At 37.9% G+C, this 25,681-nt stretch overlaps 1 protein-coding gene across 2 annotated transcripts; it reads left to right on the forward strand.

The window, feature by feature from the left end:
- The first annotated feature begins 3,145 nt into the window (after positions 1-3,145).
- On the forward strand, positions 3,146-24,230 carry UAP1 (UDP-N-acetylglucosamine pyrophosphorylase 1). Of its 2 annotated transcripts, XM_070939205.1 has the most exons (11): positions 3,146-3,227; positions 4,663-4,952; positions 8,399-8,603; positions 8,698-8,873; positions 11,917-12,089; positions 14,393-14,586; positions 15,540-15,683; positions 16,910-17,098; positions 19,218-19,265; positions 22,603-22,669; positions 23,732-24,230. In XM_070939205.1, the coding sequence occupies exons 2-11, from the start codon at positions 4,667-4,669 to the stop codon at positions 23,822-23,824; spliced, it is 1,575 nt and encodes a 524-aa protein (XP_070795306.1). In that variant the 5' UTR covers positions 3,146-3,227; positions 4,663-4,666; the 3' UTR covers positions 23,825-24,230. The 2 variants fall into 2 exon arrangements, with proteins under 2 accessions (XP_070795306.1, XP_070795307.1); XM_070939206.1 differs by lacking the exon at positions 19,218-19,265.
- The last annotated feature ends 1,451 nt before the right edge of the window (positions 24,231-25,681 follow it).

Raw genomic sequence — 25,681 nt, forward strand, 5'->3', positions numbered from 1 at the left:
AAAGCAACTGAGGATGTTTTTGAAGGAAAGCATAATGACAATGCAGGAGACATTTTGATCAAGACAGAGAAGCTGGAACTGGCTGACCCTCAAGAATCTTCAAACCTTCTTCCTGCCCTTTTGGAATTAACTGACAGAACTTTTCAAAAATATAATTTGGAGCAGAAAGAAGAAGAAACTGATCAGCTCTACGAGGTTTTGGAGGATTTGGCAGAGGCTTTCACACAATTAATTGAAATGCAGCAACTGGATTTTTCTTTGCAAACTGATCGAGTTAATTCTTTGTTCTATGAACTGACTGTCTATACAAGCAAGAAGAGTCGATATGGGGGCTCTAAGCCAGAGGAAATGGTTTTGAGAAAGGGACAAGTCTTAAAGATACATCAACCCCCAGTTAAAATTCAAAACCTCCTCAAAATAAAAGAAGGAGGGAGGAAGAAAGATTGGAAAAAATACAGAAAGAAAGGAAGAAGGGAAGATTATTTTTTTCTGGTCTAATTATTGATGTATTAATGATTAACTACAATGATTAACTAAATGAATTGAGAGTTCAATTAATGATTAATTAAGGTTTAGTTATTGTTAAAAATATTTGAATATTGAGAACAAAAGCAGGAGGAATAGCCAAATGATTAAGTATGTATTATCTACTAGTGTTTGTTATTGTTTTTTTTTTAAAAAAATTCTTAGGGCTAAAGGATTATATGTTATTTTGTGTTTAAAGGGAGGTTGATGAATAATCTGTAGAAGGGGAGTTAAGGGGTCTAGAGAGTTTTAAAGTCTTGCATTAATTTAGCATATTTTAGCGTATGTTTGGTAAAACCTATACCCTGTTTTTCTTCTGGGAAGTCGGGGGAGGGGGAGGGAAGGGGGGGTTGCACAAATGTTTAATTAGATAAGTGATTTGTTTGATTTGTTTGAATTTTAAAAACAATTTAAAAAAATTGTTCAAAAAAACAATGGTGGCAAGAAAAGTCACTTAGCTACTGTCAGGCTTAGCAAAAGAAATTTTAGGTTAATTGTGATCATAAATTGAGCACTACCTGTATTCATATACACTAATAATACAATCTATGCATTTCCATTACTAAATAATGTGATATTCACACTGCTTAAAGAAAAAAACACCATCACTGCAATGTCTGGATTTATTTATTACACTAAATTTATTATAAAAACCACAATTTGCCAGGGTTCACATTACATTCTAAGCTATTATCCATAATAAAATAGACATAATAATAATAGAATAGATAGAATTAGTGGGATATAATGGTAGAGTCAGTAGAATTGGTTTGACTTACTGTTTTGCTTCTGTAAGAATTACTTTGCTAAGAATTGGAATTGCCTCTGCCATTTGCTTCTACCAGTGATCTAACTTCTGGTATCTTGTTTTTTTGTATAACTCAGTGCCTGGTGGATATCTCAAGAAGCAGGGCATGTCATGGTTTGGCAGAGTTACATCGGAAAAATACCTGTGTTGCTAAGCACCCAGCCCCTCTGTTGCTAAGCAGTCAACTCCCCTGTTCCTTACTGCATTGTCAAAGGGGGCAGACGTGATAGCCATGCAATACCAGCCACGGGTGGGTTTCTTGGTTCAGGATCCCAATTGCATCTTATAGTACGAAAAATTATGGTAATTTCCGGCAAGGAATTTTAAAGCCCAATATCACATATTTTGAAGACAGAACTTTAATAGAATAAACGTATAGAATGGTTCCATTTCTTAAGTGCAACCCTCAGAATGTTTCGATCACATTGAAAATAAAAATTGCTTCTCCATGATCACCTTTTCCCCTCTCAAAATGCTTTTTACTACTAAGCCAACATTGGTCCTCAGAGGAAATCTAATCCCATCAGCCATGTCAGATAACCTTCATTTTAATTAACATGATTCCTATTTCCTGATCAGTGAAATTAAGCATGTTATTTACATCTTTTATGTTCCCAAAGTATGACAGCAAAAGTAATGAAGCTAGTATTTAAAGCCAATGTTCTACAGACTATAGACCATACATTTGATAAAGCAACTTGGATAAAACGAATTTTTTAGAGGTGGAATAATGTCCCTGGACAAATTTAAAAGGGGGAAGACTATTGTAATTCATATGGTCATGACTGAATGTTAATTTATAGAGAATATATTCCTTTGCAGGGAAAAGTTAATTGTTCAAGAGACCAGCTCTCCAAAACCAGCATTCGTTTCTTTGTGCTGGCAGTTTTGGTCCAGATAAATAGCTTTTATTATGTGAAAAGCAAAGATAGCTGTATCTGACATTTTAAAAAATCTGCACAGGCAGTATCTTCATTAGAATAAACAAAAGCAGGAAACGGTATGTACATTGTCAAGTTCGCAAGGATTGTGAGGTTAAAATAGCAAACAAGAAAAAACACTGGCTGGAGTTCAGAACTACACTCCTTCTGAGCAAAAATAAACTAGAAAGCCGTTTTGCACCAAACCAATACATTATTTCTTACAGTGTAAAGAATTTGGATTTCGGTTATGCGATTCTCCAAAGTCAGGCTGTCCTAACACGACCACAGAATTACCGCGAACTATATACACCGTTTAGTCTGGGGGCTCACTTATGTTACAAGTGTGAACTCAGGAGGTTGGTTCAGTTAACTACGGGCAAAGAGCATTAAGCGAACATAGGCAAAAGGTAAAGGGGAGATTGACTGAAGGGCAGAGAAGGAACCACAAAGCAAAGTTCGCTGCCACATCACTCACGCCTAAGGAAGCGGAACGTAATGGGGACTATTGCCGGGGCCAATGTCAATCACATGACGAAAGCGGAGGCATGAGACTTGCCCGCCTCTCCCCCCTCCTCCCAGTGACCACCACGCCAGCGAAAGCTTTTGCCACGACAAATAGAGCTCGTCTCCCGCTTCAAGCTCACCTCTACCCACATCCTGCCTTTTTAAGGGGGGGTAACTTTTCTCCTCCTGGCTTTGAGCCAATAGCGTTCCGTGTCCGTTCCGTTGAAGGATGACGTGGCCACATTCCAGAGTCATTACCCCACCCAGTTAGTGGGCGAGCACGAGGCCGAAGCCGCGGGTTCCTCCTCCTGCCTGGTTATTGGTTAATCTAAGCCGAGGGGGGCGGAGTTCTGAAGGAGCTCTTGATAGGTTGGTGTGAGAAGAAGGAAAAAGCCGAGCCGATCTGATTTAGTGGGGTTGTAAAAGGGGCTGCCTGACGCAACTGAGTGGCCGGCGAAACAGGCGAGGTTTGCTATTTTCCTAGAGCCAGCGTTGGGGCGACCTATGAAAAAGGGAGGGCGAGTTGCATTTTTTTAATTGAACATTTATATTGTGGACGAAAGGTGTCTTTCCAGAATGTCTGTAATTCTTATTGTTCGTTTGGGTTGAGCCTGGTGAATTATACTGTCATTGTGTTACATTTCTAATTCTATGCATGCTGTTTAAAAGTTGGTCTTTAAAACATGTCCTGTGGTTACGCCAGTTAATTTTACTTAAGTCATTACATGGTATCGTGCATTCTAACCTAAGGAAAAGATGACTGAGCCTGAGGGTTGTGTATTTCTTAAACATTAATATAAATGTCATCTTTATAAATAAATATATAAGTCAAGTGCAATTCTACCTGAGTGCAAGGTGCATTGAATACGACTAGGATACTGTAGAACTTACACAGGACCATGCTGATAAGTTGCTGCAGCACAGCTGACTTTAACCCTGTTAAACATTTATATGCACAGGTGTTGCAAAGCCAGATCATTTCGATGCTTCTACCCAGCAAATGTATATGTGATCATTTCAATGGATCTGCGAATTACAACAAAATATCCAGAATATTTTTATACTATTTGTCAAAAAATGTGCAGTAGAATCTCTGCCATTTTTACATATGTAAAAATGTGAAAGAATGGTTCTACCATAACCATTGTAGAGGTAATAGGAACATTTGGGGTGGAGGAAGATTAAATTTTGGATTGTCAGATCACCATGCCATATATATGTAAAATTATGTTCAGTTTGCTTTGTTAACAAATGAATGAACATGTTCATGCTAGTGACAAAGGGAAATCACTAAACTGCCAATGCTTATATCTTGAAAAAGCCATCTCTTTTTTGTCTCTTTTGCTTATGGGTTATGTTTTTTATTTTTGTTTGTACTGAAACTGAGATAAGATAAAATTCTGTGTACAAATCTAAGCCTTTGAAAAATCTATCATTGCTCTGGCTGTGATTTGAGAAATCCTGTAGAATCCTATATACTCCTTTCACTTAATTATCACAGGTACCATTCTGAAGAGTGCTCAACATCTCTTGGAGGGAAAGGAATCCATTCTCCAGCAGATGGTTGGCACTGACAGAACTAAAGCAAACAATAGTGGAATTCATAAATTAACATCATATATTCATAATATTCCTTAGATTTATATTCTGTATTTTGTACAATTTAGTGTACAATATTTGAATTTATATTTACTTTTCCTCTTGTAGACTGTTTTCAGTATTCTTGTTGTTATGTAATGGGAGTGGAGGAGTCCTGCAGTGTTCAAATTTCTAATTTTTTTTTCTCATGGTCTCCATGAAGTTATGTTAGAGTTAACTCCACAAATGAATGAATGCTGGAAAAAATGCAGAAAACTCTCATGCACAATGAGCTTCATAAATACATTTTTCTCTCTTATGCAGGGTCATGGACATCAATATCCATATGCTCCAGCACTGCTTGGCTGAAGCAGGACAAAGCCATCTTCTTCAATTTTGGGAAGAATTAAATGAACTAGAAAAACAAGAACTATATAAAGAATTAAACACCATGGATCTCAAGGAGCTGGACCAGGCTTTCAAAAAAGCCATGTTAGATAGTAGCCATTTACCAGGGCAGGAAAGCATTGATGCAAAGATGGAATCTGTGCCACGTGAGGTCCTTGGGAGTACAACACGTGACCAAGCTCAATTGCCAGTATGGGAGAAAGAAGGTAGGTGTAAGGATCCAACAGGACACATAGGATATTTTAAGAAAGTAAACCTGCAGCATTACATGACATTGTGTAGAGAAGACTTCCCCAATCAGCTGTTCTCCAGATGTTTTAGTCTATCACACATGGAGAAACCCAGTTTGCAGAAGCTGGCCTAGATAAACTGGTTAATGAAGCTGTACATTTAACCTTCTAGATATAAGTTTCACTTGATTATCAGGTGATTGCTTTCCTTATTATTATTAAATTCTTTACAGTAGCTAGGGATTGATAAACAGAACAATGTGCAGAAGCCAGCAAAATGAATTGCAGCATTTGGATAGGAAAAAAATCAAAGGTTTGAATAATGGGGGGATCATAATGGGCACCAGTATATGCAAAAAGGATCTGGATTCTCAATAGATCACAAGCTAAATATGAGCCAATAGCATGTTGCAGCTGCAAAAACAAGCAAATGCAATCTAGACTATACCAACTGAATTACTAAATCAAGGTCAAAAGAAGTAATTTTCCCTCTCTATTTTGATTGCTTAAGCTATATCTAGAATATTACAGTTGCAAGAAAAAGTATGTGAACCCCTTGGGATTACATGGAGTTTTGCATGAATTGGTCATAAAATGTGCTCTGAACTTCATCTAAGTCACAACAATAGAAAAACAGTCTGCTTAAAATAATACTACACAAACATTAGATGTTGCCATGGTTTAATTGAACATAACATGTAAACATTCACAGTGCAGGGAGGAAAAAGTATGTGAACCTTTGGACTTAATAACTGGTTGACCCTCCTTTGGCAGCAATAACCTCAACCAAACGTTTCCTGTAGTTGCAGATCAGACCTGCACAACAATCTGGAGTAATTTTGGACCACTCCTCTTCACAAAACTGTTTCAGTGTAGCAATATTCTTGGGATGTCTGGTGTGAATCGCTCTCTTAAGGTCATGCCACAGCATTTCAATTGGGTTTTGGTCAGGACTCTGACTGGGCCACTCCAGAAGGCGTATTCTGTGCTGTTGAAGCCATTTTTTTGTTGAATTACTTGTATGCTTTGGGTCATTGTCCTGTTGCATCACCCATCCTCTGCAGAGCTTCAGTTGGCGGACAGATGGTCGTACGTTTTCCTGCAAAATGTCTTGATAAACTCTGGAATTCATTTTCCCATCAATGACAACAATCCGTCCAGGCCCTCAGGCAGCAAAGCAGCCCCAAAGCATGATGCTCCGTCCACCATGTTTTACGGTGGGGATGAGGTTTTGATGTTGGTATGCTGTGCCTTTTTTTCTCCACACATAGTATTGTGTGTTCTTCCCAAACAACTCAATTTTGGTTTCATCTGCCCACAGTATATTTTGCCAGTAGTGCTGTGGAACATCCAGGTGCTCTTTTGCAAACTTCAAACATGCTGCAATATTTTTTTTGGACAGCAATGGCTTCCTCCGTGGTGTCCTCCCATGTACTCCATTCTTGTTTAATGTTTTCCTTATTGTAGATGTGTCAACAAAAATGTTAGCATGTGCCAGAGATTTCTGTAGGTCTTTAGCTGACACTCTAGGATTCTTTTTTACCTCATGAAGCATTCAGCGCTGTGCTCTTGCAGTCATTTTTACAGGACGACCACGCCTAGGGAGAGTAGCAACAGTGCTAAACTTTCTCCATTTGTAGACAGTCTGTCTTACCGTGGACACATGAACATCAAGGCTTTTGGAGATACTTTTGTAACCCTTTCCAGCTTCATGCAAGTCAACAATTCTTGATCGTAGGTCTTCTGAGAGCTCTTTTCTGCGAAGCATGGTTCACATCAGACAGTGCTTCTTGAAACCAGTAAACCCAAAACAGGTGTGTGTTTTTAAAGGTCAGGACAGCTGTCCGCAACACATCCAATATCATCACACTGATTGGAGTCAAGGTTGGCTCACTCCTGGCTCCAATTAGCTCTTGGAGAAGTCATTAGGCTAGGGGCTCACATACTTTTTCCTCCCTGCACTGTGAATGTTTACATGTTATGTTCAATTAAACCATGGCAACATCTAATGTTTGTGTAGTATTATTTTAAGCAGACTGTGTTTTTCTATTGTTGTGACTTAGATGAAGTTCAGAGCACATTTTATGACCAATTCATGCAAAACTCCATGTAATCCCAAGAGGTTCACATACTTTTTCTTGCAACTTTATATACTTTTTGGACATTACATTTTGGAAAGGACATTGGCAAACTAGAGCATGTTAGAGAAAGGGCAAATGAGATGATAAGAAACGGAAGAAAAATGTTCTGCCTATCATTAGTCTAGAAAGGAGCAGATTGTACAGTGACACAGTAGCTGTCTTCAAGTATTTGAGAGTCTAACACATAGAGGAAGAATTCTTCAGAGTTGCTCCAGAAATCAAGAAGAAATATGTTTAAATTATTGGGAAACAGTTTTTATTTGAACATCAGCCTAAAGACAAAAGCCATTTAACAGTGAAACAGATTGCCCTGGAAAAGGGTGGGCTGTTTTTGGCTGGAGATGTTAACAAGACTGAATGGCCATCTGCTGAAGATGTTATGCCTGTGGATTCTTGCACTGATCACAGCATTGGATTATATAATATCTAAGATCCTTATATTCTATGATTTATGATAATTATTTAGTGAATTTAGTGTGTTTTGAAGAATGATCAGCAATAACACTGAAGAAACTTTGAAGAAAAACTAGTATTACATCTTGAATCAACTGAACTTGATAAACAAAACCTTTAACTTTAGCTCACCCCCCAGCCATTAGAATCCTGCATTGCTTGCAGGATAAGAGCAGATCAAACAAGTTGATGGTTTGAATTGAGAGAGATTTAAAATGCTACAAAATGAGATTTTGACAATACAGCATTCAGGCCATTGAACACTTGCAATATATATTACTGTGCTGCACAAATTAAGTTAAAAACTTAAGGTTGCTGTCTCATTATATCAGTTGCTTATCTGTTTACATCTACCTATGGAATCACTTGTACTGAAATGCTTCAATAGTTTCAGGCACAGTTGAAAGCAGGAAGTTATCTAGGAAGATTTTACTGTAGAGGTGTTATTGACAGCTTTATATATATGTTATTTGGGCAAATATCTATTTTTGCATTCTGTGGTTAGAAAGATTAAAGTTTTGGTTTTAGAACAGGTGTTTTCCATCCTATGTTGACTTAGGTTTATGCATAAAATATTATCTTGTAGTGAGTTCTTTATATAACTAGTATATTGCTTGAGAACCAGTTTATTGTGATTAAGGTGGGGGGGGGGGAGAGATCAAATATCTAGAAACAATAATGGTAATATCATTCAGAGATGCAGATTTTTTTCCCTGTGCTTACAGTACAATTTCTTATGCTATTCAAAAGTAGAATAAAATGTCTGTTGCCATGAAGTGGCACTTGAAGGGATCAGATTATTTCCTTCATTTTTCCTCTTTGGTTTAGGTCTCCGACAGATTTCTCAGAGCAAAGTTGCTGTTCTTCTGTTAGCTGGTGGACAAGGGACAAGGCTTGGTGTCTCGTATCCCAAAGGAATGTATGATGTAGGGTTACTGTCCCATAAAACACTGTTTCAGATCCAAGCAGAGCGTATTTTAAAACTGCAGCAGCTAGCCGAAAAGCAACATGGCCTTCAATGCGTTATTCCATGGTAAGAATTTTTTGTCGTTTCAAAATGAATGCATATCCTAGATGTATATGTGTCTGACTTTAATGAATTATGACTCTCTTGTTGGTCTGGGCAGGTATATAATGACCAGTGGCAGGACAATAGAACTGACTAAAGAATTTTTTCTAAAACACAAATATTTTGGTTTGAAGAAGGAAAATGTGATCTTCTTCAAACAAGGGATGCTGCCTGCCATGGACTTCAGTGGGAAAATTTTCCTGGAAGAAAAGGGCAAAGTTTCTATGGCCCCAGGTAAGATGTAGATCTATTTGATTTATAGGAATGAATTAATAACTCAGGATTGAAGCAAACTTTAAAATCTTCTTTGGGTAATTATCCACAGGCTAACAGTATGGAGATATAGGCAGTTTATTTATTTATTAAATTTATATTGTCGACTATTCGCCCATGGCAACTCAAGGCAGCTTACAGAATATAAAAACCACATTTAAAAACAGTAAAACTAATAAAAAATCAAATAAATTAATGTAATAAAATCCCTCCCACCCCCACAACAGCCGATCTCCCACTCTGGGTTTCCTAGGCCCGTTGGCAGAACCAGGTCTTCAGTGCCTTCCGGAAGAGAATTAAAGTGGGGGCCATTCTAATCTCTGGGGGAATGATGTTCCAGAGAGAGGGAGCCGCCATGGAGAAGGCCATTCTTCTGGGTCCCACCAGGTGTATCTCCCTTGAGGATGGGACACGCAGCATTCCCTGCCTCCCCGCTCTAATGGGTCAGATAGATGTGACCAGCAAGAAATGGCCCCTCAGATAACCTGGTCCAAGACATGAAGGATTTTAAAGGTCACAACCAGTACCTTGAATTGCACCTGGAAGCAAATTGGCAGTTAATGCAGCTCCCACAGGAGAGGTGATAGATGTGCACACTGGAGTCTGTACAAAACCATGTGGGCTGCTGCATTTTGCACCAACTGGAGCTTCTGGATGCTCTTCAAGGGCAGCCTTATGTAGAGCGCGTTGCAATAGTCAAGACGGGAAGTGACCAGGGCATGAGTGATTTTGAGTAGGGATTGCTGGTCCAGGAAAGGGCATAACCGGCACACAACTCGGAGTTGCGCAAAGGCCTTCCTGGCCACGACTGTCACCTGCTCGTGAGTCCAGGAGAATCCCCAGATTACGCACAGGGTCTGTTTGTGGTAGTGCCACCCCATCCACGACCAAAGATGGTAATTCTCCCTGAGCCAATGAGCCCCAAATCCAGAGCCACTCTGTCTTGCCAGGGTTTAGTTTCAACCCGTTGCTCCCCATCTAGCCCCTAACAGCCTCCAGGCACTGCAAGAGGGAGGACATGGCATCACTTAACTCACCACAAGCTGAGATATGCAGCTGAGTATCATCAGCATATTGATAATATCTTAGTCCATGATGACAGATGATCTCACCCAGTGGCTTCATATAAATGTTGAACAGGACTGGAGAGAGTACCGAGCCCTGTGGTACTTAAAGTTAATCAGATTGCTCTGAAAAGATTGATTATCTTTGCGTATTGGAGTTAGCAGCAATCTATATAATAAAATCAGCAGGACACAAAGTTATTTGAGCAATAAATATCATTCCATAGTCAATTGGAATTAAGATGAATTTTCATTGATTTGATATTTGTAATTGAAAAAAAGTCTTAATCTAAAGTTTGAAAATGTATTTTTCCCTTATATATAAAATGCTTAAGTAATTCCTAAAGTTTGTAAAATATTATTGAAAGTGTATTTGAAACTACCTTAAGAGAAAGTTAACGAAAAAGATGTGTTAGCTTAAAGAAAAATCTAGAGCTTTAAAAAGGATTTATACAACAAGAAGAAAAATATTCTATGAGAGTAACTTGGAGGGAGTCATCTAAATTTAATGAATTAATTGGAGTTAGTTGGAATTTTATTGGTCTGAAAGTACTTTAAAGTATGTATGCTAAGAGAAAGTTTAAAAAAAAGATGTATTAGAATGTTTTAACTTTGGAAATGTTTTTAAAGAAAAGCTTAGTGTTTTAAAATGAATGAATTTCCCCCCCTTTAAGGTTAAAGCATCTGAAATAATACAGTGAATTTTGTTAATATAAATGGTTGTAGTTTATAAAGATCATTATGTTCAAATAGAAATACATAAATAAAATACATAAATAAATTGCTTTTGCTGATTAGATAGATTTGTTGTTATAGAAATGGCTAAAAGGTAAAGGTTCCCCCACACATGCGTGCTAGTCGTTTCTGGCTCTAGGGGCGGTACTCATTTCCGTTTCTAAGCCAAAGAGCCAGCACTGTCCGAAGACGTCTCCGTGGTCATTTGGCCGGCATGACTAAATGCCGAAGGCTTACAGAGTGCTGTTACCTTCCCACCAAAGGTGGTCCCTATTTTTCTACTTGCATTTTATGTGCTTTTGAACTGCCAGGTTGGCAGAAGCTGGGACAAGTAACGTTACACGGCACTAGGGATTTGAACCACTGAACTGCCGACCTTCTGTTCGACAAGTTCAGCGTCTTAGCCACTGAGCCACTACGTCCCCATATAGAAATGGCTAGTTATATACTAATGTGTAAAAATAAAAAGTTGAGATTGTAATGTTATCTTGAACTATGCTAAAAAGTCGGAAGTCAACACCTTTTTCTTTCTTCCCTGTACCCCATATTTTCTTTCCCCCTTTATTTTTTCTTTCCTTAATTTCCTATTTTTATTTTTATTTGCATTTTATACATTGATAAAACAAAAAAGTTATATATATAAGGAAAAACTCCATAAGCTCTACAAAGCGGTATTAAAAATTTTCCATAAAAACAAATAGGAAATAATATTGATTTGAAAACTTTATTCAATAGTAAGCAAGTACAGGTAGTCCTCATCAAACAATTACAATTTGTTCCAGAGAAATAGTCACTAAGCCATGTGACAGAGAGATGCTATGAAGATCGCTGGATGCTGCCATCTCCTTCAGATAAAATTCTCATGCAACAAAGCCAGCATTACTGTTACTACAGTATGTGTTGTTGTCAAGTGCAAAAATTTGGACATAAGCGTGCAGATTGATCAGAAAATGATCACTATCATTTACTAAAGCAAACATCAATTTTCACTATCATTTACCATGTTTATTATTATCATATTTGCAAAGAGTCACTATCTGAAGAGGTTACTAAATGAGGGCTACCTGTAGAACCAGGAACAAAATGTTCCCCATTCTGTATTGCAAACCTTTACATCTGTATATCAAATTTAGCTTGAAAAAAGTCAGAAATGCTAAAAACAAACCAAGAAACAATAAAGTAGCATTTTCTTTTTTCCCCTAAAGATGGCAATGGGGGTCTGTACCGAGCTTTAGGAACTCATCATATTATAGAGGACATGGAACAGCGAGGAATTGGCAGCATACATGTCTATTGCGTGGATAACATTTTGGTAAAAGTTGCTGACCCTCGGTTCATTGGTTTTTGTATACAGAAAGGAGCAGACTGTGGAGCAAAGGTAACAAGTGACTGAAGAGAATGAGTTGTCCCCTCCTTTTCTTAGTTATTATATTTAAAAAAAATTGGAAAAAATAAATAACCAAGGCTGCTACTGTGCCGATTATTTTAAACATATTTCTTGACTGCTGGTTCCTTTACTACTGATAGTTACCCCTAAAAGGCAAAACATAATTACCACTTCAATATTTTCATTGTCCGTTCTAATGTTGGTTGATGTACCTATTATCATTAGTTTGGGCTTTGTATTTAATCTTAATTCCTTTTTTTTCATTGTGCTCCTTGATTTTCATTAATAGAACCTATATTTTCGTCTATCAGGAAATGTCATCCACATGTCACAGGCTACGGATGTTTCTTCCTCCAATTTTAAAAGCTCATTTTTATTTTCCTAATCCAACCTCTCTCAATATGTATATTCAGCATATAAATTGAATAAAGGTAGAGTATACAGCATTGTCTCACTCCTTTGATGACCTGGAAGCAATCTGTCACATATTCCATTCAGATTGTGATTGCAGGTTTCACATAGGAATTATGAGATATTCTGGGATTCCCATTTTCTTAAGAGCATTTCACAGCTTGACATGATTGACATGATCATAAACTTTTTTGTAATCTGTGAAGCACATATTGATTTATTTTTGGTATTCTTTGGCTTTTTAAATTATTCAGCAAGCATCAGCTATAATGTTTTGTATTCCTTGGCTTTCTCTAAAGCTCAGTTTGAGCATCTGGCATCTCCTTTCCACGTATGGAATTTTGGATGATGCAAAATTAATCCAAAAGCTATTTTGGATTATCGTACGCATTTTGGATTATCCTAGGCATTATTTTGCTGGTATGTGAAATTAAGGATATTGTATAGTAGTTTGCACACATTGTTAAAATGGCTTTCTTTGGTAATGGTATGTAAATTGACCTCTTCCAATCTGCTGGCCACTATCATTCTCCAGATTTTCTGGCATCGTTTTGGTTAGAAGTTTTATTGATTATTGTTTTGTTCTTTGCTATATTTCTGTGGATATTTCATCCATTCCTGTAGCTCTCTGACTTGGTAATTGTCAAGTTCTAATCTTAGAGGTTCTTGTTAAAGGGGAATATATTCTAAAGTATTCCAAGGAATCATCTTGGATATTGACATCTCTCTTTTCATCTTTCTTTGATTTTATTTAAATCAGTTACCTTCTATCTATTACCTTCCCCTAGCAGACCAATTCAGGGTCAGAATTTCCTTCCGATTTCAGAATTCTGTAGAATAGAATTATAGTAAATTCATAACCTTTTTAAAAAGAATTTATCCAGAGTTGCTTACTTTTTATTCTGAGATAAGAGTAGGAATGGATGTGTGTTTTAATTATGTTTTGTTTGGTTGATTTGATTCACTAGTAATTCACAAGCTATTTAGTAATACAATATCTGCTCTTTTTGTAAATTAGTTTCTCGGTTAGATTTGGAAGCCATATCCATAATAGTAATAAGAAATTCACATAAATGCAATGACCAGAAATGACCAAGTTTAGCAGGAGGATTCCTTTATGATTACTTTGCTATAACACCCTCATGTGGTGAGAGAGAAAGTATCTCAAAGATAAAGCAATTAGAGCTGGCAACATTTGTAATATTACAGAGATTTTTTTGGTTGATGCAGCTTGCCAGTTTGGAAATTTTATTTATGTGATAGAAGAGTTCTTTCTGACAGAAGAACCATCATATTCTTCATCTGCCAGTTGGTATGCATGCTCCTGTTGCTAAAACGAAATGTCATAAAAGTCAGTTTGAACTCTGCTAAACAGAAAACTTGAGGTGTTAATATGAGTATTGGATTTCAAGAGTTTCTTGGTCAGTTTTCCCTTACACATCTTAAAGCAGAGATTTCAACACAACCCACATTCATCTCTGACAATCAAAATATGACTTTTGTGGTGGAATTAGCCAAAACTACTAAACTGTTTTGGAACTCTCTCTGTTTTGCTTTAAAACATACTTTTGCCATTAGTACACACAGTATTTGAAGGTATTGAAAACTCTGTCATTATCGAGATCTGTTGTATTTCAAGCATTTTAACAATGTGGTAAAATACTTAAAAATTATTTTGTTTTGCCAATGTTCGTTGAATTGCTATAGATCATTTGCATAGTTTGATCTCATCATTGAAAGTTTTCTTCCTTATGCCAATATATATTAAACTGAGGGTAACAGTTATTGCATTTGAAGAAGGAATTACATTCCATCAAAATGTATATCACAGTTATTTACGTCAATTCAAGTTATTACAGTTCTGTTTCCTACTCCACTACAAGGTTGTCGAAAAAACTAATCCAACAGAACCAGTTGGAGTGGTGTGCCAAGTAGATGGTGTTTACAAAGTGGTGGAATACAGTGAGATTTCTCTGGCCACAGCCCAGAAAAGAAGTTCTGATGGCCGATTACTTTTTAATGCAGGCAACATTGCCAATCACTACTTCACAATGGAGTTTCTAAAAGATATTGTCAAGTAAGGACTTTTTTAAATCATGCTGATCTATGAAATGCTGTTCTAAGGTCATTTCTGCTCTTCATGCTAAAATATGTTCTTTTTTTTAATTATGTTTGCTATGGCATAGCCTATATACTCAGGATGGTTCAAACCAAGAAATAAAAACTATTTAAGTTTAGCATACCATAAAACTTATCATATAGGCAACATTCACAAATTGCACAGGCAAAGAATGCTGCTGGTAGAAAACTTTTTAAAATCTTTTAGGATATATAGAACGTGATTTTATTTTCCTTTGCTGTATTTCCCCTTACCCATTTTTTTCTAAGGTACAAAGTAGTAGTCTCTTTTTGTTGAGGATTTCTTCTGGTCTCCTGATCATGGTTGCTTTTTTCTCCTTAGTCCTTTCTGAGATGCACTTATCAGGATGTTATTGTATTTATTCAGTTTTATTTTCAAGGTTTTAACCAAGATGCTTTTATATTCAGTTTAATTTTCGGGTTTGTTTGTTTATTTGTTTTATTAATGATTCCTAGTTTGGCACTTGATTCATCTATATGTTTAACATTATAGGACATTGCTAGTAATGTCCTGACAGGAAAAAGATAAGTGATAAGGTGGCACAGTCTCTGGTATGTAGAATCAGAATTGTTCCGAGCTCAAGGTCAAAATCCATACAATAACTTAGATTCTTTCAGAAAATGTGTCAAGAGATTTTAGTGCATTGATGTTTACACTGAGCTGTAAACAAGGTAAGGGACAGGAAGAGATTATAAGAGTGGTAAGCCCTAATTGACAATAATTAACAGTAGTGCTACTTTCTTGCAGGAGTAAAAAGGTGGCTCAGGTATCTAGTTTTGAAATAGCTATTATTTGCCTGCCAGAATGATGGGATTTAAAAAATGAAGATAGACCAATTTATAGACCACGGTGTGTTTCTTACTCTGCTGACTCCTATCTTGATGTTTCAGTGATTATGAACCTCGGCTGCAACATCACATAGCTCAGAAAAAAGTCCCATATGTAGACGTGACCACAGGAAAAGCTCTGAAGCCTGACAAACCAAATGGAATTAAAATGGAAAAATTTGTATTTGATATCTTCCAGTTTGCTAAGTAAGTCCCAAGTGACTGACGGACTTATTTTGTGTGCATCTTAGTATGGCTCTTGGCTTTATTTTTCTTTTGAAAGTTCTCTCCCCCCCTCCCGGCCCCATTCCTGATTGTATGAGATTATCATTTTGAGTGCAGCTAAGAAGCTGAGCTGTCTACATTATACACTACATTATGAGAAGCTGGCAGATAGAAGAGTAAGATGTGCGGTTAAACATGGATCAAAAAGGGATATGCTACATATATTATTCAGATTAGATTCTGTGGCATTTGTAGGAAGTGTATGGTGTTACAGAAGAATGAGAAATATAATTTGTCCTGCCCTGGTTTGGGAACCAGTCAAAAGCAACAGGAGGAACAGATGTGGTTTAAAGAGGGGAAAGCAGATACTCAGTGGCCATTCTGTTTAGACTGAAGCTCAAGGCAAACTTCTTCAAAGAGTCTGTAATGCCAATTTATCTTTGTGCCTATCTAAAGGAAGGACTATAGCTAGCTCCAGCAATTGCTATAAAGTTGGTATACATTTTAGTTTTGAAAGCTTTGAAAAAATGTTTTGGCTGAAGATATAAATAATTGTAGAAATGTTTTCTTCCCCTCTGTTGACTTTTCCTTGGCATATGAGTTTATTGGTAATGTCCATCTGTAGTTGATAGTACCGTGTTTCCCTAAAAATAAGACCTTGTCTTATATTTTTTTGCCACCAAAAAAGGCACCAAGTCTTATTTTGGGGAGTGGGTGTTGTCCACCTACTCACCTCAATTGCATGCATTGTCCCAGGCCTCCTTTTCGCTTTCAGAGACCTTCAGAAACTTCTTCTGCAGCTGGCAAGGCCAGCAAGGCTGTCCTGAAGGCCTCTGCAGCCCGATAACTGGAGCTCTGTTATCGGCTGCAGAGGCCTTCAGGAAAGCCTTGCCAGCTGCAGAAAAAATGGGCAGGCAAGGCAGGTGTCAGGGTGTGCGAGGCCTGGCTGCAACTGTCCAAAGGTAAATAGTAGGGCAGCTCCACCCCGCCATCCCCACCCTAGCTTAATTTTTACTCGTGCATCCTTGAGTGAGCGGGTATTAATTAGAGCTTATTTTGGGGATAGGGCTTATATTGGGTGCACGTATAAAAAGCAAGCTAGAACTTACTTTCGGGGTAGGTCATATTTTCAGGAAAACATGGTAGTAGAAGCAGAAAGTGATTAAAATCTTTACACTTGACCAATCTCAACTTTATTTTGAATCCAGGAACTTTGTGGTTTATGAAGTGCTGCGAGAAGATGAATTCTCCCCTTTGAAAAATGCCGATAGCCAAAATGGCAAGGACAATCCCACCACTGCGAGACATTCCTTGATGTCACTGCATCACTGTTGGGTTCTCAATGCTGGTGGACACTTTGTGGATGAAAATGGAACACGCCTGCCAGCTATTCCACGGTTAGAAAATTTGACCTTCCCCTAATTTTTACCTTCCATCTCTAATAAGAACACTTTGTGTAGTCTGCATGTAATTCCAATTCAACTGAAAGAACATACACAGTTGTGTTACCAAAGTTCCAGAATGCTGGTTGGGAAATTCTGGAAATTGAAGATCAACACCTTAAAATTTCTTAGTTTGAAAAACGCTGGTCTAGTCTGTATGCTTCGTGTCCAAGACCGGAGTTTGAACATGTACTCATGGAGAGAGAAAGATTTTTGGAAGAACAAAATCACAATAAAAAAGGAGCTTTGTGTATGAAAGAGTAATGAAGAATCAAAATAGCATGTCCGTATAGGTCCGTGATGGCGAACCTATGGCACACGTGCCAGAGGTGGCATGCAGAGCCCTCTCTGGGCACGCGTGCCATCACCAGCTGCTTTTCTGGTTTCCAGCATGCATATGCGCAGTGGTCAGCTGGTCGTCATGGGCGCCAGAGTGCCACTTCCGGCCTTTTTTGGGCCATTTTTCAGGTCGTTTTCAGGACATTCTTGGCTGGTTTTTGCCTGAAAAATGGCCTGAAAACAGCCTGAAAAATGACCTGGAAAATGGCCTGAAAACAGCCTGAAAAATGGCCTGAAAAACCAGGCATGCATGCACTGTCCAGCTGGTCTTCGGGTTTCCTGTGCTTTGGAACATGTACATGCACACACATGTATGCACGTTCCGGTTTGGGCACGGTGCTGAAAAGGTTCGCCATCACTGGTATATGTGAACTACAGGAAGTTTATGTCTCAGTTTAAGGTTTCTCTTCCTGAGCTGAGCTAGATGGGCCACTAAAGTGGTATAAAGTAACCCCATTTGTTTGTACCTGAATGCTCCCAAGCATTTGACTTTGGAATCTTGCCTCCTCAGTTATCTTTTGTGGGAGAGATGGCAGTAGTTTGTTTATTTTGATGTAGGAGGAACAGTGAAGAAGAAAATGTCAGATGACATGTATAGTGTTAAACGGCTCATCACCTTTATTATATATCAAGAAAGGTTGAATGTTTGTGATACAAATTTTCATCCGGCTCTAAAAAATGTCCCAGGAAACATATTGGAGTTGAGTATCAAGGTCAAAAAAGATCATGATTGAAGAAATATCTCTGAAATTCAAGGAAAGGCAGTGTTTTGCTCTTCAAATATTGGTGAAATAACAATTTGCAACTTCCCTCATTATTGCTAGGCTGGGTGCAACTTTGGGAGTGACATTTTAACAACATCTAGAGAACAACATGTTGCTCAATACTGATATCAGATTGATATCAGAGATCCAGTTTGGTCTAGTGGTTCAGGCATCAGGCTAGAAATCAGGAGACTGTGAGCTCCACTCCCACCTTAAGCTGGGTGACCTTGGGCTAATCACTTTCTCAGCCCAGTTCATCTCACAGGGTGGTTGTTGTGGGGAAAGTAGGAGGAGGAAGGAGTATTGTGTGTGTGTTCGCCCCTTTAACTTATTCATAAAAAATAACACTGGGTTATAAATAAAAATAAAATCATTAAAAATAGAGTTCTGGATAAAAAAAGCTGCCATTCAATTGGGTATTCCTCAGCTTAGAACCACAAAATTCTGAGATCAGAATTTTAGTCACTAAGCAATGTCATTGTTAACTGAATCATGTGAGTGGACCCAATTTTACAACCATTTTTACCATGGTTGAGCAGATCACTGCATTTGTAAAGCAAATCGTGCAGTCATTAAGCAAATCTGGCTTCCGCTATTGATTTTTGTAGAAAATGGGCTGGGAGGTTGCAAATCGCAATCATGTGACTGAAGAATGCTGCAGCCATGGTAAATGTGAGCTGGTTGCCAAGCAACCCAAATTGTGATCACATGACCATAAAAGTGGAACAACAATTATAACTTTAAGGACAGTTCATAAGTCACTTTTCAGTGCTGTGATAATTTCAGATTGTTGTTAAACAAATGGTCATAAACTGAGGACTACCTGTATGCTTCCAACCTCCTTCTAAATAGATGGGTAGAATATGACCGCTCCATTCTTCCCATATCATAGAAAGATGCTTTTTTAGATTTGGCACACCCCTCAATTTTCTATCCCTGCTTATTAATCCTTTTTTTCCCCCATATGACAGCAACACAAATGGAAGGTCAGATGTGATCCAAGCTGATGCCAAACCCAAGTAAATATACTGTCTCGGGCTGCTGGGAATGCATGGTGATGGGTCTGCTTGGGTACTGGCTAACACTCCTCTCCATAGCATGTAGGGTCTTGGTACTCCATCTTTTTATTTGGTATTAAATACAACAAACAATTCTTATTTACTTATTTCTTGGGACCTATGAAATAGTGGCCAATGGCTACCTTGGATTCACTTCTTGGAAGACCTTAGTTTGCATGTGTAGAGCTTTTTTCACGCCTATGAAATCTGTGGCTTTCTAAATTTAAGTAACAAGCTTTGCTGGCGGACTGCTCTGAAAACATAACACTGTTGTTGGAATAGGAGAGAGAAGAGATGCTAAAGCATAATGCTGGCACCCCATTGATGCACCTGCAGTGTTCTTCTTTTTTTTTTAAATCTGGGGCTTGCAGGAAAGTCTGTGCAAAGGTATGACTTTGGATGTTATTTTTACTGCATAAATTCTACTCAATTCTACTTTTCACCTTGGGAGCAGGGGGAATGGAAAATATAAAGATCTTCAGACTAGATTATGAAGAAAAAGAGATCATAGGAAAAGGAGCATTAGTGAATGAAGAGGGAGTAAAGGGGCGATCCAAAGGTGATTGAGGACAAAATAGAGGGGTTTCTTATTTATAGGTATTAGGTTATTGAATAGGTATTTAATAATTCCTTGAGATTATTTTGTATTTATAGTTGTTCTGACATATATCCTAAATGGCACTGTTTTGTCTTATCTGAAAGCCAGCCTTGCAGAAAGAGGTAATAGATACAAGAATTCTAGTCAACAAATGTATAGGTTCCATATCTTTAGAAGCAGCTCATTTTGTCTTGGTTATTCATTGAGTGTTACCATATTTTTCAGAGTATAAGATGCACCTTTCCCCCCTAAAAAGAGGGTGAAAATCTGGGTGCGTCTTATACTCCGAATGTAGCCCCACCCAGCCGCTCAAATGGAGGTGTCAGAGGCTGAAAAAAGCCTCAGAAATGAAGCTTGAGGAAACAGAGCTTCAGAAAAAAAGCTTCAGAAAGGAAGCTTCAGAAAAAATAGCCTCTGAAACAGAACTTCAGAAAAAAAGCTTTTTTTCTGAAGCTCTGTTTCAGAGGGTTTCAGAGGCAGAAAAAAAAGCAAGGCACAGAGCTCACAACCAACGAACCTGTTGCTAAAATTCACCTCTAGGAACAGCTGATCGGGGGTATTCAGGGAGGCTGATCCACCCGCCAGTCAGCTTTTTTCTTATTTTCCTCCCCAAAAACTAAAGTGTGTCTTATACTCCAAAAAGTATGGTAATTGGCACTGCTCAGGACCAAAAAAAGAAAAGGGTAGATAGTGTTCTTTCATCCCACCCAAGCTCCCTGGTAAATAAGTGAATTTCACTATCTATGATCATTGGAGATCTAATCAGGCCCATTATTTATCACTTTATAAAGATGTGTATAATTACCGGAATGTACAAATACCGTGTTCCCCCCCCAAAAAAAGACCTATCCCATAAGTAACCCAAAGTAAAAGTTGATCTTTACATGTGCGCCCAATATAAATCCTAACCCCCCCCCCAAAAATAAGCCCTAATTAAGACCCCTACCACTCCAGGGTGCATGGGGTGGTGCGAGGCATATGGGTAAAAATTAAGCTAGGGTCTATCTTTAGGTACAGGTAGTTCTCGACTTACGAGTCTAATTGAACCTGGAATTACAGTCAATGGTCCCTGTGGTCATAAGCGAAGACATCATATGACCAGATCATGATTTTTTAATATTTTTTGCAACAATTGTTAAGCAAATGCTGCAGCTGTTAAGCGAATGGCATGGTTGTTCAGGAATCAGTTTTCCCCAATGGATGTTTTTTGATGGAAACTGAAAGAAACTGAAAGAGCATGCGCAGAAGCGTCCGGGCGGTTAGGTGGAGCCTCCTGCCGCCGCCACTACTGGTTCGCCCAATCTGGGGCAAACTGGTAGCAACCCACCACTAGCAATAACATATTCTTTTGGGAGTATTGAATAAGTTTCGACCCAACGGTAGACTTCTGCTGGCATTTTCTGAAATGGTTATAACTTTTTTCTGTAGTGACATTTATTTTTTATTAAATTTATATACCACCCACCTCGCTGTTCTCTGCAACTCTGGATAGAACATCCACCTTTCAATCAACTATCTTGTTAGGAATTCATCAGTTGACTCTTAAACATGTACCTAGCTTGATGGGCAAGCATCTTTATGAAAGAACAGAAATAGAGTGAGAAATAGTGGGTGAAAGAAATTAAAAGCACATGATAAGAGGGAAAAAAAAGAAAATTGGTTTACACTGACACTTTAAGTTTGTATCTCTGCAAACCTTCTTTGCTTCCCCCGTATTTGTACTGATTTCTAAACTGCTTTTTGCAGTTGAAACTCATGCTATGCTTCTCACTCCTTCTCACACACTCATTGACCCACACAACATTTACTGTGCATCCCTGCAACCCTCTCTGACCCATATAGCATCTCTCATGCTACCTTGCGCATCCTTTTCAGCTCTCATGGTACCTCTTACACATGCTTGTGAGCCTCTGCCCAACCTGCATGGTGCCTCATGCACCATCATGTATCCTTTTGCACCTTCCCTGGCCCACATGGTGTCTCTTGTGCATCCTCCCCAATTTACATTGTTCCTTCCCTGCACCCCTACCCACCCCTCACTTTCTCCACCTAACAGCAGCTGCTTAACTGCCTGCCATCCTGGAACTTCCAACTTCCTACCGGCTTCCCCATTGACTTTTCTTATGGAAAGCTAGCAAAAAATGTTGTAGTGCTGAAATGGCCACAACTCTGCCAAATTTCAATCCCACAAGAATAATGGGTCCTGAATTTTGGACACAATCTATAAATTAGCCAAATTGAGGTAATCTGTTTTAGAAATTGTTGCCCTTATGATGTACCACTTGGCACAATTGAAGATTACAAGCAGACACAAGTGTTTTAATAGTGTATAGATACGGTATGATACTAAAAATTGAGGTATGATACTAAAAATTGCCTAGGTTTCAATGTTTTATCTTTTTTCGCTGGAAAAAAATGCTATTTCTTGAAATATTGCCTCTCTACTAGTGCTTCTCTCTCTCTCTCTCTCTCTCCCTCTCTCTCTCCCTCTCTCTCTCCCTCTCTCTCTCCTCCCCCACTCCATCTCCTCACATGCTGTTAATACTAGTTAGATTTCTGCAGCACTAAAAACAAGTTTCATGATGAGCAGAGAAAGACATTCATGCCTCAACAAGAGTTTGCCATGTGCACAAGTATTATAGGAGCATTGGTGCATTTCTCATCGTGAACTAACACCTTTTCTTTATAATTGTTCCTTAGTTTGAAAGATGCAAATGACTCACCAATTCAGTGTGAGATTTCTCCTCTTGTCTCCTATGGGGGTGAAGTAAGTTGCTGTGGTATTCTGAATTCTTTTTCTCCGCCCCCTGCCTTCTCCTAAACATCCCACCCTAAAGTAAAAATTCTGCTTTATCGATGGTAAGATAAATAAGCCCTAGTGGTGCAGTGGTTAGAATACAGTATTGCAGGCTAACTCTGCCCACTGCCAGCAGTTCGATCCTGAGCCTTCCATCCTTCCGAGCTTGGTAAAATGGACCCAGATTGTTGGGGGCAATATGCTGATTCTGTAAACCACACAGAGAATGCTGTAAAGCACTGTGGAGCAGTATATAAGTCTAAGTGCTATTGCTAAATATGAATATAGATGATAAGGCAAAGTTGAAACAAGCAACCTCTGTGAAAGGAGTGTGATGTAATAATGGGAAAGTTGATATTCCTGAGGCTCATGGCAAAGTCCCTAGCATTGAATTGTGAGTTGACAGGGATGTTTAGTTGCTGAACACTTGTATTACAAATTTCAATGGCCCATATAGACTCATTGGTGTTAATATACTTATAGCACACAATACATTTATGGATTACTACTTCATTCCTACTTGATGTTGGAATTTGTATTATATTTATACTATTGTAAATTAGACTGCTAAACTTGCTAGCCTACTCCAATAGCTAAAAATGCAGCTTTAGAACATCACTCTTACAAAACTGCCTCATAGAAAATTGGGGAAGCAGCTAATTACAATACTGTTGCAAGCCATCATAAGGGATTTTTCATCAAAACTGTTCTCATATGCTATAATTATGCAACAGTAATTGGACATGTGAGCTTGAAGGTTTAACATGAATATATCAAGTGCCCCTAACACTTGACTTTCATCCCCATAATAATCCTTAATGGAGGATGATAATACCTTAAAGCATATACCTAAAAAGTAGGATTTAGAAAGCTATATTTAAGGCCAGCCAGTACGATCTGAACAGGAACTTGAAACTGATTCTCTCAAATGGAAAGTCCAAATTGTATATTAGATTACATTTGATGGTTAAATTTGCTGTACTGATACTAAATTTATCCTGACTAAGTTTCTGAGTGTTTCCTTTTTCCTAGGGATTGGTGGAGTTGGTCAAGGACAAAGAATTCCATGCTCCTTTGATTATAGACCAAAGTGGGATCCACGAGCTAGTGAAGAATGGTGTCTGAAATGTCCAGGAGAGATCATCTTTCTAGTCCAGGATTTTATGATTCTTTCTTGTCAGACTGAGTATTTAAACAAAAGTTTCACTATCACCTTGAAGAATCTTCACTCAAATTGAGTTTCCTTAAAAATCAGTAGAAGGCTACAAATAAGAAAACAATGCAAACATGACTTTATCTTGGAATCTTGGAGATAACTATTTATATAATTCTTTAATGTTTTAAATGATTACTGTTTCAGATTGCAGCACCTATTTTGTTACATGCTGTAGTGTTTGAAGACAAATTCTTTATTACACCTGTAAATGGTCTAAGTGGTACGAAGGTTGGGACACTTACATGAATTCTTATTTTTAAGTTTGATTTTTGCATTTGGTACCCATGCTTTACGAATAATTATATCTTGCTGGAATTGCACAATTGAAACACTAAAAAAGTAATACAATTGAATTAAAATGTTTTTCCTAACATAATGTTTCTTGAAACTTCTTTAATACGTGACTTATATTTATGTTACGGCAGAGGCTATGAGATACTAAGATAACAAGAGACTGAAATGTTTTTCTGTATTTCTGTGAAAAGTGCTCACTGCACTCAATATAAGGAATGCATTCTCCTCCCAAGATTTGTATATAGAGCAAGGATACAACAGACTCTCAAACGTTGTCTTGAAACTGTGTTTAAGGAATCATTGCAGGAAACAACCATTATTTCTTCAATGTCTTCTCAAGCTGAGTTAGAATGCAAAGATAACGAGGGTGCCGAAAGCCTAGTCTATATTCTGCCCACTCCCTCCAAAACTATTTCTTTTTGGAAAATTTCCTTTCACCAGATGCTTGGGAATATTATTTTGGTATTTTAACCAAAATATAGACAGCTATTTGTGGGATGTTAATTTCCAGAGGTTGCTCTGACAGACATAAAAATACCAAAGAGAGATAAGGCTGGCATTTGTGCAAATGATGATGATTCAGTTCGGTTAAGTTAAAACCCTTTTCATTTTTACAGTTTGATTTTGAGCTGCATTTAAAAGAAATTTAATTACAAAACTTCAAAAATTATGTTAGTCTCAGACCTTACACAGTTTCTGATCTCTTTTGAGACTCTGTAAAAGATGGATGGGTGGGTTGGATGGTCAGTTAGTTAATTTGGACACTAGATGTGATGCATCCATGAAGATTGATACATTCGGTTGCATGACAATAGGCCTAAAATGAACTTCCTTGGTCCTTCTAACTTTCTGCCTGCTGCTAGTGATAAAATCTCATGTCCAAAATGTTTTGTTTGATGGCAGATAAATTCACATAGCCAGGTTCTGTGCACTTTTATTAACAATTCAATTATATGAATATGGATCTACAATTCAAAGATATGATTATGGAATTCAAGTGGCAGGCAAAACATTTTGATGGGCAAAAACCAGACAAGAACCATTTCATCTACACAGACATGTAATTAAAATATGAAATTGCAGTGTTCAGAATTGCTCATTCAGTTCTGAAGAATTTGGTCAAGCCTGCATGGGATATGTTTGCCAAATGAAACTTATCTGAGTGAAAACGTATCTGCTTTAACGTTGGAGTAAAGAATTAAGGATATTTAAAATTGCATTTCCTGTGAAATCGGAAAACTCTTTAAATAAATATGGAAGAATAAATAATTTGGGGGGGGAATGGAAACTATTCTCAATTGCTATGTATAGATATAGTAGAAATGTTAGGCAGATTTGATATGTGGACATGGATTTGTGGTGTTGCAAGCAGAATAAAAAAAAAAAAATCCATTGGTTTGTTTGGAATCACATGCTAAAATGTTACCTTCAGAGGTAAGAAACCAGCTAGGCTGAAATTAGGAAATGAAAGT

The sequence above is a fragment of the Pituophis catenifer genome, unplaced genomic scaffold (assembly GCF_029215685.1).
Source record: "Pituophis catenifer annectens isolate HBS135680 unplaced genomic scaffold, rPitCat1.0.hap2 SCAF_3, whole genome shotgun sequence".
NCBI lineage: Eukaryota > Metazoa > Chordata > Lepidosauria > Squamata > Colubridae > Pituophis > Pituophis catenifer.